Below are 17,978 nucleotides of genomic sequence, written 5' to 3'. Positions count from 1 at the left end.
TACAAATAAAGAGGGGCATAATGTTTTAGCTAACGTTTTTTTCTTGCTTGCATAATACTTTTAACAACAGTAAAAATTGCATAGTAAGTAGTCATTTAGCCCTTTTTCCCTTTTAATAAACTAAAGTACTCAAAGATTCTGCCTGGAAAAGAACTGTAGATATATAATTCCTATTTCATGGTTTTGAAACAAATCTTCCCCACTTTGAAATAAATAAATCAAACAATGTTCCTAACTATGGTTTATTTTGGAAAAGAAAAAAAATTGCAACACAGTAAATGTATGCATCACCAGGTGTTTTTACTGAAAGGTGACAAGCATAATTTTCCAAGTTTTAGTAGAAAATGCTCCTATTTTTAGTTTCTTTCTACCATTTTCTTCATCATTAAATAGAATAAAACTGGCAAACTGAAAGTTACACCATGCAGCAACTTCATTTGGACATTTTGCTGCCATTTTCCATGCAGGACAATTTTGAACTGGGAGCACATACAGAGCTTATTGCTGCTAAAAGCACCTTAGAACTTATTTATTAAAACACAGAGATTTATTTACTTGTGTGCAACAAGCATTTATGCAGTTTCTCAATTTTGATCAGCTTTCAATAAGGTCAGATAATGAATCATATTCCCAGTAGCACGAATGGGTAACAGTACTTGGCATCCTCATAAATTAAGATGAAACACGCTGAGACACTGCGAACGTGTACTCACTTGCACGGAGGACTGAAGGTGTGACCTCAATCTCACTTGTTGCTTGATAAGGCTGAAAGGCCGAAGCTGTGTTGGAACCAAGCTCGCTGCCAAAAATCTCTGGACTTTGCGTTCCCGTTGAGCTGGCGCTGGTGCCGTCACCTCCATGGTGCGGGTCTTGCTCATCAAACACAGCTACGAGCTGCAAATGACAAATTTAATCTACCGTTAGAAAAAAATTGCAGCAACATCAAAGTGCTGTTGTAGGTCAGCATTTCATCACCTCTTCCCATCAAACAGCAAGAAATATCTATCAGCAGAGCCTCAGATCACTGTCTGGATCAGCCCAAGGGAAGGCAGTCATTGACTGCAAAGTCCAAAGGGTCGACAGCTCTGACACTGGCACAGAGGCCAACGCTCGGGGCCACAGGGTGGCCGGCACCGAGCCCAGACAGAAGTCGCAGCTTTCCTGGCAAACCACTTAATCTTCCCCAGCAGCGCACAGAACTATCCGAGTGCCAGCGCCTGTGCGCCGGAAGTTATTGCCTGTGTTTTGATACTTCTACATGCATCATCATTACAAAGTCAAATCATGAGCAACAACGCGTCTTCATGGAGTAAAGCCGTACAATAAGAAGTGATGCCAATATACACCTTGAAAACTACATGCAAAACACATGCCTTAAAGTGTTATAATCACTATGAAACATCATCTGTTAATCTGCTACCTATTAATCTATTATCTATTAATATGATTTAAGTTGTGGACTTCTCTTGCAGAATTCCATTAGCTGTATTTGCAGAAGTACTTTTGTACGCTTGCAATTGGTTTCTCCAAGACAAGCCTAAAAAGCCAAGCACAGTTTGAAAATTAGCTAAGTCACTAATTTAATAGAAGAAGATTCACTAAATCTGTTTCACCCATGAAAGGGAAACAGGAAAAACATAATGGTATTTTTCTGTAAATCTTACATATTTTTCCACTGTAAATGAATGCTTTTATTTGAAACTTAAATAAACCTCTCCCAATTTATCTTTGGTGAACTACTGAAAGAGAAAAGGCAAGCTCTTATACACATTTAATTTTAAAACTTAATTTTCAAGATGGGGGAAAAAAAGTCTTATGGTTAACAACATTCTGAAGCCTATAAATTAATCTATAATGTAATATCTGAAAGACATTTCCAAGAAAGCATTACATTCTTCTGTCCAAATTGGTAGGGTAAATGGAGCAAATCAACTTAAACCCACGCTGATCTCTGCAAATTGTTTATTTTGCTATAACAATACTTGAAGCTTCCTATAACCTAAAAGAATCAGAGAGAACATTTTCCATATTTTTTCTGGTTTGATTTTTTTTGGTGAGTTTGACATCTTGTCATCCTACTGATTTTAACATTAGTCCCATATCTGACTTGCACAAACATCAGTAAAAATTAAAAACTGCAAACCCAAGTGGAAATGTTTTGGGAACTCAGTTTTTGGAAATACTTTCAGACACAGGCTTTTTTTTAGTAACTAGTTTTGAAATTGGAGAGAGAAGTAAACTTCTGCCAGTTACTCTGTATTTAATGCAATGTAGTCCCTGGCACGTGTGAAAAAGCGAGACTGAACTGCTTGTGGGTCCGAGGTAGTGCTCTCTCCAGCACCGTTTGAAAGGCAGCTAAGAGGAGAACCTGGGGCAGCACCAGACAACTACAACATGTTTTTAATACACAGTCCATTATTTCATGCTTGAGAAACCTACATACAGGATAGAAACAGAAGAGACATGACAACATCTAAAACATCAACACTTCAAGAGTATAAGGAAGTTCATTTCCTAACATATTGAGAAATATCAGTACTTACATAAATTGAAGCATATTTCTCAAAGGAAGTATACTTTACACTCATAACACTCCCTTTTATTTATACAGTTTATAACAAGCTAATTACCAATCTCCACCAACTGAAAATAAATTAATCCGCAAGTGAAAACGGGCAAGGTATAAGAACACAGCACAATTATGTATGTAACAATTCTAAGGATGAAACATCAAGTCTTTTTCTCCTTTACAAGGTGTGTATTAAGATTAATCCCAAAATTACATTCTTTTCCTTTGAGGCTGGTTGGCAAATACTACTCAATTTATGCTGCTGTATGCATTTATGTATATGTGCTACTGTAAGTTCCTTCCAGCTTTTTGCCTATTCCAACCAGTCAGTCTACAATCTTATGACTTCAGAGCATCTAAAAACTAATGTTTCTCATTTCAAGCTTAGCTTTTGATCTTGTATATTTTTTTTAGTTACCATTTTGACAGTGTCAAACCTTCAAAAGGCTTCAGTTCCACTGAAAAGCATACCAAGTTGTACAAATTTTTCATGCTGCACGTGAAGCAACATAACCCATGTTCAAGCTCTCTAATTCTTATCAGCTCTACTTTTTATTCTACAGTAGCAGCTTATAATTCAACACAGGTTTATGGCAGCACTGCTACACTAGTTACGGAGTTCTTTGCAAAACACAGTTTTACGAAGGTAGTATTCACACTCCTTCCCTAATAATGACCTAGAAGGTCTTCAGGACTGGAAGACTTTAATTGAATAGACATAGTTTTGAATCCTGATTTTCCAGAGCTTCGTAAGCCATTCTTTGGATGATAGGTTATGGAAACAAGGACAGACGAAACATCTTCCACTACATCCTGATACGGAGTATTAATTTTTGATTTCTCCAACACGTTTTGGTTTTCCCCAAGGGAAATTTTTCCAGGAACAATTTAAGGCTTATACACTTCTGAAATTCTGGAAGCGCAGAAGACATGAACACTGTGGTTACGCAAACCAACTCCCATTACACACACGAATCCAACACCCAGAGCGGTGTACCTGCTAGCCACACGACAGACACTAATACAGTGCACCTGTTTAAAGTAATGCATACGGGAGTGTGGGGCTTCCTCCATATGCCCGGCTCCACAATGTATGTTCTGTGTATTTCTGTCCCAAACTTCCCGTGTAAAACCAGTGAAGTGATCTTACCACCTCACTACACCTCCACTGCTGTTCTGCAAGCACAAGAAACAAAACAAAAACCATACTTTTAGAGACACCTCACAGCTACTTGAAGGAGCCACTGTGGTAGGTCCCTGGACCCACACCAGCAAAGAAGCTCCTCAGCAAGAAACGTTGCATTATGCCACGGAGAAAAATGGTGAGATCTCAGGCCTGTTTAAAAGGCAAATAGATGGTATCAATTTGGCACAGCATCTAAGACAGATTACCAGATCAGCTCTTATCAGCCTTACCCTCAATGGTAAACATATTTTGATAGGCTTTAAATATCAGATTTACAAAGAGAACAACCCCCAACCCACGGGACCTGAATCTGCCAGCATCAAAGAGCTGGCTGTATGGTTAATAGGCTATGGGGGTTTTAATCACCCAGGGTGACAGGACACACAGCTTCCATTTTTCAATCACTGAACTAAAAAATTGGCAACTGAAAATAAAATTCAGTAGCAACAAACTACTTTGTTATCCTGAAACAAATTCAATAAGTGATAGTCTTAACCTAGACTGACATGTTTGAGTTTCTAATTATAACATGGCAAAGACAACAGACGGGAGGTTTCAATACAGATCTACATTCTTCATCAATTTAAGCTGGCATAGAAGAATCACCAGTTTAAACAGGTTAAGAATTTGGTCTCCAGTGTGAGCGTATAGTAGTGTTTAAAAAAATTTTTAAAAAAGGTTTCAAATATTTATTAGCACTTGCAAATACAGAACAATAGCTACAGAAAGTCATTCAATTTCAGCAATGAAATCAGAGCAAATCATCTTCAGAAGGCCAGTATGCATAAAACGCAGAATAATCCTATTTTTTAAACTCCAATGCAAGAAATTCAAGTAATTTCATGTGAACTTTGAACAAAGTACATGATTTTGAAAAAGCAACCGGATTCCATATTTGATCAACAGCAATTTTTAGAAGATACACATGCAAGGAATTGCAGTAAAGCCCAACAATATTTCCAGTGATGAAGAATGTGCTTGGGATCCTTAGTACATTTTGATGGTTTTTCTTATTGCTACTATCATCCTTGCAAGAGAAAAAAAAAAATGTAGAAGTATAATTTTAAAACCAGGTACAACTTGCTACGCTTCTCTTTTGGCCTATAAGGACTATTTCTAAAGTAAACAGCAAAAGGGAAAAAGAGCACATGCAACTTAATTTAATTCATGTGACTAAGTACACTATCTCCCTCAAGAAAATTGCTTACAAAGAACTTACTTTTTTTATTCTGTGGCCTGAGATATTGAAACAAAGTTTTAATACTGAAATTTTGCTACCTTTGAGATTGGAGGACTGCGTTCTGTCAGATCATGCATTCAGTTCTCTATAACCAATAATACATCTGACCGACTTTCCATGAAATAATGCTGTATGGCATTAATTATCCTCCTACCTTTAGCTCTTTCTGGAAAGAATACCTCTATAAGCTTTTCTATTACTTTTTCCAAGACTGATATCATACTAACCAGGTTATATTTTACCTAAATAAAAAAAAATGAAAAGCAAGAAGGATAATTGATTTTAATTATTGACCACAGCATCCGCAGCCTGCATTCTAACATTTACTTTTACAAAATTCTTCTATTCTAAGGTATATTAAAAATGAGTAAACACATATGCAGTCTTAATTAATAGACTGGATTAAGTACTTGAATGTTAATTAACTGAATAAAAAATGTTCACACACCAGCCACGGTTGTTTACATTTTCACTAATTACTGAGAGCATATAAAACAATTCATCACTATCACTATGTCATCTCTCCCTGCAACAAAACCAGAAACCCTCTACTTCACAAAAATTTGTAAAGCTAGAAATTTTTGCTTTATTTCTTTGTCTCCTAACACAAACAAGATTGTCAAAAAGACCACTTGAATTTTATTCATCCTACGTGACTTTCCAAAATTTAAAAATTCTTCTGTAATCTATATTGATGAATTTGATACTGTCTCAGGTATAGACATTAGCAGAGATAAAGATTTCTCAGACTGTTATTTTATGATCAGGTGGGATTACAGCTCTATTTTCACACCAGAGGGACAGCAAATGATCCTCTGGTTTTCATATCCTCTGCATTTTCCTGTCCACTCTTTTTATCATGAAGTGAAACTACAATCACTTATCTTTTTGATTGACTAAGGGCCATTTAAAAAATCTTTTCTGCTCACAAGGGTGCTTATCAGATATTTTCACACAAGGACATCCCCAATTTGTTCCATTGTTCAGAGACAAACTGCTCTGCAGTTTGATTTGTTGAGTAACCAGAAATGCCTCGATTCCTCTGGCTGAATTGTATGTTCCCTCTCCTAGCCCACACAACAGTTTCCAGATGTGGTCTTCATTTTCACAGTTGTTCTGCTGGTCTGGAATTGATGCTGCATATCTTCTCCTGCAGGATGGCCATTAGGATATAAAATTGCCTTTCACACAACTAATTATTTTTCTGCTTCCAACAGAATACAGAGCAGAGCATTTCTACGGCAGCTCAGAGAAATGGTACCGTTAATACCCCTGATGGGGTGTTGACACTGGCAATGATTCTCCTTCTCAATTTATGCCTAGCCCAGAAAAAAATCTTGATTCTAATAACTGAACTGAATAACTTTTTCATAGGAGACTTTGGACCTTGAGGAGAGAGCTTTTGATGGTCCAAATAAGATTCTAAAATCTAAACTAGCCTTGTCAATATATCTCCAGCTAAAATGGATACTTCAAGACTATTTCCTTTAAAACTTGACATCAGAAGGCTAAGCTGAGCCCGTCCAACAATGTATAGTCTCTTTCTGCATGAACTTGTAGATAGCCACCTGATCTGCTGATGTGAGAGAATTCAATTTACATCAGAGCTCGACATACACTTTGGCATGCAGCAAGCACCTGGAAGGAGGACCTGGAGAAGGCTGGCAGAAGACTTAACAAGGCCATGACTGGTACTCTTTCCACAGCAAAAAACTTTTCCAGGGTGTTATGCAGTCTCAAGCAAACCTGCGCTAGGAATCAGCAAGTCAGTCATGCAACTAAATATGCCTTTTGCAATGAGCACAACCAAAGCAGATTCCAAGGAACATAAACAGCTTCCTACAGCAACTCTTTAGAGCTGGCAATACCCAGGTGTAAGCAAAACAGTCTGCATGTTCCTCAGTCAATACTACAATGCAGAACTAAAAAGCACTTGTTTAATATGGCCCAGCAGTAAATCAAATTTCAGCTAATGGCACTTCAGACTCCAAAACATCCTGAGATACTAACAAGTTGCTTCACGTGTGAATGAACAGATGAATATAAGAGGAGAAAACACAAAATCAGGAAAATATTTAACAAGGTAGTAGCCAATTATTATTTAGATATGAAGAAAATTAACTATGAAATCAATTTGTAGGCTTTCTGATGACTGAACTGACTTTAATGACACAGTGGCAGACCTAAATACTTATCATTCCTTGAGCTTCACTTTTCTACATAGCTCATTAAAAAACCATTTAAATATAACTACTGTTTCAATGGACTGGTAAGAGGAAATACAGGGGGAAAAAAAACATTTTAACAAATTATGCATTACCACTCACACCTTAAAAAAAAAAAAAAAAAGAGCAAAACCAGCAGCTTCTAAGAGGCATTCTGTGTTATATGCCCAACCTCAGCATCCCCTCAACACAGACTTACACATCACCCAACATTTTAAAAGAAGAAAAAGGGCAAGCACAGTTTAAATTTTAGACAAACTCAAACAACAAACCTTTGTAATTTCAAGAAACAGTCTTTACCTATTCTAATTAATCAACATCAGTCATGAAGTCAGACATGTCTTTCAATAATTAAATTTCAAAATGATGTGGCTAAAAGGGAGCAAAAGAGCCTATGTTCTTTTGAAAACATTACTGCAATTTGTTTGAATTCTTAACTTATAACCAGAAGTTTTTTCAAAAAAAATTTTTTTTTTTGAAAAAATACAAAGGTCATTTTAAGGGTCAGATTCTACTATCAGATTAACTCTTTGTAGTAGATCTTATGTGAACCATACAGAAGCGTAAGTTTATATAGAAACATAGTATAACATAAGCTGGAAGGCACCTCTGGAGATCATCTAGCCCAAGCCCTGCTGAAAGCAGGGCCAGCTAGATCACGCTATTCCGATCTGCCCAGTCAGATTTCGAATATCTCCAAGGACAGAGACTCCACAACCTCTATGGGCAACCTGTTCCTGTGTTTGTCCCTTCCTCATTTTAAATAATTTTTTTGTTTGTATTGATTTGAAACTTCCCTTGTTGCAACTCTTGCCTCTTGTACTAATCCTGCACAGACTGAGACAAGTTGGGCTCCATCTTTTCTGTAGCTGTATATGTAGAGGGAACACTGTGCGTTGGGTAGCAGCGTACAACAGTACCAAAGGCTTTTCTTCTTCAGGTTAAACCAACCCAGGTCTCTCTGCCTCTGTGTCCATGTCACATTCTCCAGCCTACAAGTCATCCTGGTGGCCTCTACTAGGCTTGGTCCAATACGTCAATATCTTTCTTGTACTGGAGAGGCCAAAATACTCCAGAAGCAGAGGGGCACAGTCACCTACTCAACCTGCTGGCTACACTCTTGCTGGTACCACCAGGGCACACCACTGCTCACATGCAACGTCATTGCCACATGTTTTCCTGCAGAGCTGCTCCTGTGCTGCTGCACAGGGTCTTTCCAGCCCCAATGCAGGACTCTGCCTTTTGGTGAACAGAATCCATTGAATATAACCTGCCCCCTCAAAACCTATGATGTAAAATAATTCCCACTGGAAAAAATATCATAGTTCTAACAAATTCATTCTCAAATCTGCTGATTAAGTAAATACCCTTCACCTTCCCAGCTCAACATAACAAGTTAAATTATATTTGCAAGATCAGGACTCATCTATTACTTCAAAGGATTCTTTGATTTTACAGATAGTTTAAGAATCTTCTGCTTTATTAACTTTAAATCTAAGAGATGATTCTGAAATAAATAAATATGCTTATTATTAAAGCATTGCTTTTGATTATTTATTTTCTAGGGTGCTTTGATCTAAGAAATTCTAGAATCAATACTAAATTGCAATCTAATCTTCTCCCAGCAGGAATTAAATGAAGTTTTAGGTTCTATACTGTAAGTTTCTAGGCTATATTCTAGGTATATTATTTTAAAAATACATATTATTTTAAAAAGATTTTTCCCTCCTTCTCCCTGCAACCCTCTATTGTTGAGCTAGAGATTAAAAGCCAACATGATTATGACACTCTGGCATGTGTTTTGTGCATATTCTGTCTGAATTGTTCTCTACTTGACCTCAATGGGTTAAAGCTGGGCTGAAGTTTAGACCAAGAAGTACAATAGTTACTAAAGAATGTTAGAGTCATTGCGTGGCTATAAGAGGCAGCTGCCACCGAGATGCTTGTCAAGTTGGCTTGCTTTTCTGTTACCTCAGACCTAGAGCACACCTGATATACCAGACCTGTATCAGGTACTGTCCCAAGAGTCAGCTGCCAGCCTCCCTGTGTGGTCTACCAGATGCAAGTATGCATGGGGCATACACAAAATGAGTATTCTGCGAAGTCTTTCTGAGCCACTCACCCTGCCAAACCTTACTGCATGTACACAGCAAGTCCAGTACCGGAGCAGGATGCTCGCCACTGTCACCAACCATCTCCTACTGCCCAAGATGACATCTACCTTTGCCATCTCCTACAGCCAGACAACCCAGCCGGTCCAAACTGGCTAAATGGCATCCCTGGCGCACGGAAAGTGTACACAAGCAGTCTGCGTATCCTGAAGCTGACATGACTGGAAAATGACTAAAGATGCAAGTAGACAAGCTGCTTTTAAGTAGGGCATACTCACCAGGGCCAGGGACAGGCAAAAGCTCTAGGTTGTAACATTAACTCATGCTCCTAAATGCTGCGTTTCTGTTGTTATTTTTAACCAATAACACTAAAGAAGGCTCCACAATCAGTACGAATTAACTACCAGTCCTTTCCTTCTCAATGGAGTTAACAACTGAATTTAACCATCACTGGTACCAGAGGTTATTAAGCTACACCCAGGCAAAAGAGTGGGCAAATTCCATAGTTGCACTCTGATCTCTGGGAGGAAGGGTTTGGCCATCCAAACTCCAAAAAGTACAAACATTACATCACTGTAATAGTAAATTACTTGATTAAAATTATGGGGGAAGAGATTCCAGGGCATATAACTATACACAAAACCACTGCTAAACTGAGATTGAAAGAACAGAGAAAACCATTCTCTCTCTCTCTCCTTCTTTAAACCATCTCTTTTAGTTCTTTCTCTTACACGCTTCTCAGCAAAAATGAGCATATTACAATCAGAAGTTGGCTTTTTTCAGTTGATATAGTCCCTTCCCACAGCAGAAAACAAAACACTTAATTCCATACTCATTTGGTATATGAGAACAACCAAGGAAAATACCTCTGCCTTAAATCAGAAAGTTTTTCAATCATGTTTTTTTTGTCATATGATTTTTGTAATGGGCTGTTTCTTCATTGACTCCTCCTTTGAAAGCATGTAGAGTACAATGCCATCATGTCATTTCCTTAAATTCTCAGTTTATACAGAGAAGACTTCTTCTAAAACCCCTTTGTAAAAACAGCCCTCTTATTCAAGATTCAGGATATGCTCTGAAAAATTACCACAATATATGATTTGCAATGTTATCTTTTTAGCTCATTTTGAAAAGAAATAGGAAAATATATACCTATTCTGGCTTTAAAGAGATGCATAAAGAAATCATGGTAGAAGAGAGAGCGCTCTGCTTGGAAAGCAGGAGGTACACATCTGAGTGCATGAATAAGCCAATTTCAGCTCTTCCACTTCTGCTCCCTCAGCACAAATGAATATATGTGCACTACACTCAGGGCAACGTTGTTAATATTACTTTGGAAGCTATGCACATTTTTAGAGTGCACTATAAAATTCTGCCTCCTTTTTTGAAGAGGGCAAGCTGCTAAAGATACCCTGATTGTTCCCCATTCAGCTGAGCTTGTGGGTACGGGATGACTCTGCAGGTCAGCAGATTTTCAAGTCAACAGCATGGACCATATAGGAGTTCTGTGCTTTATTCCTAACACGGAGGTCAGCAGTTTAGCAGTGACGCTATGCAGTAAGTAATCCAGACACTGAGGTTATTAGAGGGGCTGGTGCCACATGGCAAGATATATTGCTGAAATAAAGATGTATTAAATCTTAACAGTTGTCTCAGCTGTCACTGGGAGCTGCAGTCCTTGAGCACTGAGAAAAAAATGGTTTCAGAAACCTCAAAAAAAAAAAACAGGCTTTCAATTCCTCTGTTACAGGATCAAAACAGCAGCATTTAAAATCTAAGACTGTAATTTTAGCTGAGGTACAAAAGGTATCCAGTTAGTTAAAACACAGACCAATCTTTGCAAGCTTATTAAACTTCAAGAAAATAGATTTTGTAAAATACAACTGCTAATTTTTATACTATGTGCTGTTCAGTGTAATTTGCATGCAAAAGCCAGGAGAATGTGATTAAAAATACCCATCTAGAGACACAGATGAAAAACTTCAAACATTTCCTGATTCCCTTCTGTTCCACTCATTATTTCAATACCTCACTACAACAAAGGAATAGATAACACTTGTCCTTGACATTAGCCTAAATTATCTTTGGTGTGCAATACAATATCTATTAAATTTGGTCTATTTTAAATCAACTGTCAAGGTCTATTCAAAAGGCAAAACTCTATGTACCTTTTGCCTTTAGTATAACACTTTCTTTTGTCTCAAGAAACTTTTCAGAGGCCTTAAAAACAATGAGATAGGTGTGGCTTTTTTTTAGCTAACTTCATTATCTAGTATTAACAAATGTCAAAGAGACATTTCTGGCATTTTAAAACAACAGTCAATAATTAAGTTCTTCTTTTTGTGCATAATAACAAGAAAGTCAATACATTAGGCAATAATTCATGCCTCCCTTTCTTTAACAAGGCTCCAAAAAAAGTCTTACATGTAAACAACTGGTCGTTCCCTTGCGACTAACATTTTATTTGAGTATTTTAAAATATACAGCAATGAAAACAATGCAACTTAACTTACAGTTCATTAGGACTATACTTATAAAACAAAGAATAAAATATGTAATGCTGTTTTGGGAGATGCTTATGTCAGCAGAGCCCGTGGCTGCATTAAATGAGGTGCCTGGGAGGCAAGCAGAGGTTGCTCTTCTCCTGCGGCAGTCCCGAGACGTTGTCCCTGACTCCCCAGGGCTGGTCTCTGGCCATGCATGGAGCTGGGATGTCCTTCAGCAAGAAACCCTCATTAGGTGACTGGGGGTGACTGAGCACTGGAGCAGGCTGCCCAGAGAAGTTGTGGAGTCTCCATCCTTGGAGATATTCAAAAGCGTCTGGACACAGTCCTGGGCCACGTGCTCTAGGTAACCCTGCTTGAGCAGCGGGGTTGGACTGGATGATCTCCAGAGGTCCTTTCCAACCTCAACCATTCTGTGATTCTGTAACATTTCAGAGGGTAGAAAGAGAGAGGATCCCAACAGCAGCAATAGTATATTTCTTCCTAAACATTTCTCGGGTTTCTATCACTGACAAAACTATAGTAACCTCTGAACGAAGGAAAAATATAAGGATCCACATCCAGAAGTCTATCCATCTATCATGCACAGTAACCTGCTAGGAAGGGACAGGGCCTGTGTTTATTTCACACAAGACACCAGCAAGTTAAGCGACACAATAACTGATCCCAAAGACCTTCACTAAAACCAAGGCTCCTAACACCACAGTCATTTTCAAAAAGATCTGAGGGCAGCTTTTCAAAGATAACTTGGCAGCTAAGGTTGCAGAAAGGCACCTCACATAACTATTCCTGTTAAAATCAGTAGAAATTAGATACCAAGATATTTTTGAAAGCCTGCTTTTAAAAAGCTGTCTGATTACTTTTCAGATCTGACCTCTAATTGCTTTTGAAAACAAACACTGACAGAACAAGACGACAGCAGGAAGAAACGGAGAGCAACAACGGAGGTCTTCAGAAAAAAAACAGCTTGTTAATACCATCACATCCAATTTCAAAACACATTCACTTGAAATCAAATGTTTTTGTCTCTGTGAAACATAGGACTGAACAGCAAAGGAGATTCTTTATATTTCTCCAACAATCCTTTGCACCAGAACATGCTTCTTGATTACTCTGCACAGAGTACTCTCCTACTGCACAGTGCTCTCCCTTTACATTGGGGTCCAGCACGCCAGGCACCTACACCACTAGATGCACACCAAAATTACTTTTAAAAAAGATTTTTTTTCTTCCTCTCTTCTAACTTTTGAAAGAGAAATTATGTTTGCATGCATAACCATTTCAAGTTAACAAACTTGGGAACACTGTATTGTAACCCTTTAGCTTGACCGAACCCATAAACACGAATGCATTTTCCAACACAGAATACAGATAAGTTATCCAGGGAAGGAGATACAAGCTCTGCCAAAACAGGTCATCTTTAACCTGTGGACAAGGACTTCACTGAAAACTTCCAAATAGATCCCTTCCATTCATTAGACATCCTAATTCTTCCCTGTCTCCTCTGGGCTGGTCTAGCCTTTGTTTCTCCTCTCTTCTCTCCTAGAAAAATGAAGGTTGTAAGTAGCTGGCACACCATACCAGGACATCGGGCTACACTGTTTCTATATTTCACACTGAACTCAAATATTGTTGTAGGGTTATTAAAATCATGAATGATTTTATCTACACCAAATGGATCATTACACTGYCAACACTTATCTTCATTATGCAAAAATATGCAGAACTTAACATCTTTTGTTGAGCTGGCAAAACAGTATATTCAGTAGTAACTCTATTTTTCATTAAATTTTGCACAAGGTTAAAGCGTGTGTGGAATCTGATTACCAAGGATTCCATTCAGAAACGTCATACACAACAAGCAGTTTGACTTATGAAGCAAAAAATTACTTATTTTAAACCTACAAACACATAAATTCTTCTGAATAGCGCTTACTGAACTAAAGGTGTTCTGCTTCAGTTATAATTTCCTTTAAATTTTACTAGTATATATTCAAAAATAACTCTATTAATTATCTCATCAGTGCACTTAGAAAATAATTCCTATGTATGGATATAGACGTATATTTCCATGTAGAGATATAAATAACAATTGTTTTGCGTTACAAACTTACAACAACTATTTCTTTAGTCATTGCAAAAAAAAGCAGCTGTAGCAAAGACAAAGAAAAAAATTCTTTTGAGAAAGAACAATACAGACAAAAAAGGCTTGAAATTAATCCCAATTTTGATTGTTTTAATCCTATCAACAATAAAAAAACAACTTTTTCAAATATGTTCAACCCACCCCCTCTCTCAAAAAAAAGTGTTTTATGACCCAGCACAAAGAAAAGTTCTTTTCTTTTTCAATAGCAGGGGGAAGCATGGCTATCTATGGCTATGCATGTCCTTGAAAAGCAGCTTGCATTTGAGGAGGATGGTTGCCGAATTTCTTCCCTTGGCAAATCATACACAAAAATACAATCGAAGCAAATCAAAGAGCACTCACTCTGCTCCTAGACTTACGGCATAGTTAGGTGATTGTATCCATGTCTGTTTATGATATTTTATTAAGTCAATATCCATTTGATTAAGGTTTGGTGATTCTCTGTTGATTTGCAACTATATATAAAAAAAAAAGTTTTGCTTAAAAATATTTTCAGCAAAACATAGCCACAGCCAGAGCCAACGGCAGCTTCCATGGCAGCTGTCACTCAGCCCCTTCCTAACGAACGCCCCATAACGACGTTCTCTGGAAACCAGAGCATATCTAGAGAATTCAGTAAATCTAGCTAGCCATTACACTTGAGAATCAAGGACATTAATGAGAAATTGAACATTACATTTAAAAATCCCTCAGTATTTCTCTATGGCTTTTCACACTGGTGTCACTTTCAGGGAAACACGATGACTGGATTTTTCTTTCAAGTCTCTTTGTTCTTTTGCACACCTCACAACCTTGTTCAATAAACATTTTCCGTAGCTTCTAGCGCTACCCAGAACCTTGCCTCTTACTTTCTACTCTTCTCTAACAGTCTTCTAGGCAAAAAAAATTGAATTCAGTCTGGTTACCATTAGGGTAGGAGTCATTTCTTCAGCAGCTCCAGACACCTTGAAATAGCTCTTCTGTCTCACTGCATCCTCAAGTCTTCATTAAAATTTTAAGTCATCTGAAAAAAAATCTGTTTTCCTTGTACATATTTCTTCTGCCAGACTTTGCAATTGTATCAACTTTTTGAAAATATTTTTGGGGTGTAGTTTGCAATTTTGGCACTATTCAAATCAAAGACACATTGCGTAAGGCTGGTACAGGTTGCGCTGTAAATTATGCTGCCATAAGTGATTAACATTTGAAAGGACTAAACAGAAGAAGCAGATAATACCTCCAAGATCTGTTTTTAATTAAAGCATCCTAGTAATTAATAACAAAAGGAAAGGAATAAAAATGAGAGAGAGCATAGCTTCTTAAGAGAATAGTTTTTAAGTTTTTCATGAGAGGTCACCTTTTCCGATGTGTAATATCATTTTTAAATTGCCTGAAGACCATTCACTTATTAAAACAACTCTACCCACACAAATACAAGAAAATGCATGTATAATCAGAAACATTTATGCATTCATTACTTTTTCAAATGTCCTTGCTTTAAAATAATCTTGCACCTCACTGAAAACAAATCCTATTTCAGACTCTTTGTGCTAATTGCTGTATCCCAAATGATTTCTCTACTTTCCAAAATAATTACCAATTATTATATCACCTATGCTAAAACTGTAAAAGGGCATCAACATTCAGCCCTGTAAGTACCTAAAATGAATAGTACATACCAGGAAAGTCTAATGTGTATAGCCTTCGCACATAAATCAAACTGTCTTACGCATTCTGACAGCTCCATCTAGCCACAGCAACACAAAAGTAACTTTATCCCCAGCAGAATGAATTAATTTGCATTTGGCATATACCAGTAATTACAAAAACTCTTATGGTCAAAAGTGTTGCTTCCAGAATGACTTTACTTTCGTTAACTATTAGATTAACACTTTCACAATCATACCTGTGCTTTAGGTTACTTGGGATTCAGAGAAACGTAGGATCAGAAAAGTCATGTCTTTAAAGGCCCCAAAATTAGAGCATCTGGATAATGTCTGGAACAGATGCTGGGATCAGAACTTGGCAGGAATTCATAAGATAGGAACTTCACATATCCTGGGGAGAACACAGTCCAAAACAGAATATAATGTAAAAATCCAAAGTGCAAAATGACAGAGTGGGAGAAGGGAGACATGCAAACATCTGATGGAACAGATGAGCGAGAATAACAGCAAAACAGCCAGCTGCCAGCACCGGCGAGAGAGGGAGCCCTTGCTCTGAAGCACAAGCACCACCATGCAGATCTGCAGCTCCCGGACCGACTGCTCCCCACCTACGGCCGCGGCCAGCAGGAAGGATGCTGCTGATCTGCTGCCAGCCCCACCAGCAGCTGCCTGCGGACTGCTACAGGTCGCATGGTCAGTGTGGAGAGCAGGTAGCAAAAGATGGATAATTTTTCTCCAATTGTTTCTCTTCCGTCCATCACTGACAACTCAAATCTGAATTTCACCCTTTTGTATATTCTGGGGCACTGGCTGCAGAAGTAAAATAGCATACTTCTTTCACTGGCGAACACAGTGATGCTAACTCCAGGTATACAGATCTAAGTGGTTATATATGAAAATGCTAAAATAATTTGAGGAAGTGAACTCTCATTTCAATACACTTTCTTCTTGTTGTCCAAAATGTCAAGCACACTTGACTGGGATGGGGCTCATTATATCAGGCTCATTAAAAGTGGCCCAACTTTCAGAAACACAGAATGGCTATAACATTGTTCAGAAAAATGCATTTTTGTTACAAACAGATCTCAATTGAGTACTGAAATATGGCTTATTTAGCTCTAACCTGAGGTGTGCAGGTTTGAAGGCACTGTCCCACTATCGCTTGTACTATGTTAACGGAGTACCAGGCAACTTGCCTCATTACCTTATGATGAAATTCCTTGTGGGAAGTGACAAAAGGCTGAAAACAAAGTTTTGGGGTTTTTTAAGTGTTCTGAGTTGTAACTAATACAATTTACAGATCACTGATAAAGGATATCTTCCTTAAGCTGATCTAAATCAAATGTTAAATTCTGCTAATTTACTTGGAGTATTTAAGGTTCAAATCCTATGCCGATTCCCCTAAAACTCCAAATGATAAATCCTCAAGGTTCAAATATGGCATAGTTTCATTTCATACATAATTCCACAATAACTAATCCATAAGAAAAGGAGATTAATCCTCAAAGGTGGACTCGTGCGACTCCTAAAAGTGCAAACAAGAGACATAAGTCTGTCAAGCGGCTTTGCCTGTGACAGGACATACACGGGTAGTCAGCCCCAGCTAATGGGGCCATGTGGCCATGGCAGGGGGGCGAGTGTCAAAAGCTCAGCCCAAAGAGGAATTCTACTAAATTCCCTCAGAAACCACACAGAAAAACTGCAGTTGCCACTACACACCAGAGCTCCTTTACTCTGGCAAAGATAAGCAGCAGCTAACAAAAAGCAAATAGCAGCAAGAAAGTACTGTCCTTGTACTGCCTCCTCTGCTCAGTCTCTGTCAGTGCTTACTGCCAATCACTTCATTTTCTTTTAAAATGAACCTCAATAGCAAAAATAAAAATCCCATATGCAGAGAAAGAAAAAAACTTAGAAAACCAAAACATCTTCACAAACATATATTTAATATTCAGGCCATGAAAGCAGAAACACTATTAGAACTTAAGAATAAATCATATCTGATTTTAGCATTATTTTACTATGTTCCCAGGAAAGACTTATCTTTATTCACAGTAAACACCCCACTCTGGATGTTTTGGTACAGATATTGGGGGGGGTGCAAAAAGTTTTGAACCTGGTCTAGATTAACAGCTTTGTCAGAAAGGCAAACGGCTTGAGCGTCGCAGCCAGCCCTCCACATTCAATGGAGAGGTGAGGAAAGGAGAGAAAACCAAAATCCCCCTAAGAAGGGAAAGGCAAGGAGATGTTACACTGCATCTGAACATGATTTAAAAAAATAAATACATAAAGAGTTACATCCTATATATCATCTCTAATTTGTTGGTGATAGCCTAGCATTGTTGAACATGAAT

General features: G+C 37.9%; 1 protein-coding gene across 1 annotated transcript in view; it reads right to left on the bottom strand.

Annotated features, from left to right (window-relative positions):
* PARD3 (par-3 family cell polarity regulator) overlaps positions 1 to 17,978 on the bottom strand; it is a 519,789-nt gene that overhangs the window by 308,646 nt on the left and 193,165 nt on the right. Inside the window, exon 4 of the mRNA XM_026068529.1 lies at positions 714 to 894. Coding sequence (XP_025924314.1) covers positions 714 to 894 — 181 coding nt within the window. The remainder of the gene's footprint in view (positions 1 to 713; positions 895 to 17,978) is intronic.

The sequence above is a fragment of the Apteryx rowi genome, unplaced genomic scaffold (assembly GCF_003343035.1).
Source record: "Apteryx rowi isolate R43461 unplaced genomic scaffold, aptRow1 scaffold_274, whole genome shotgun sequence".
In the NCBI taxonomy this organism is placed as follows: domain Eukaryota; kingdom Metazoa; phylum Chordata; class Aves; order Apterygiformes; family Apterygidae; genus Apteryx; species Apteryx rowi.
The sequence above is the reverse complement of the archived record's forward strand: the minus strand, read 5'-3'. Positions and strand labels throughout refer to the sequence as shown.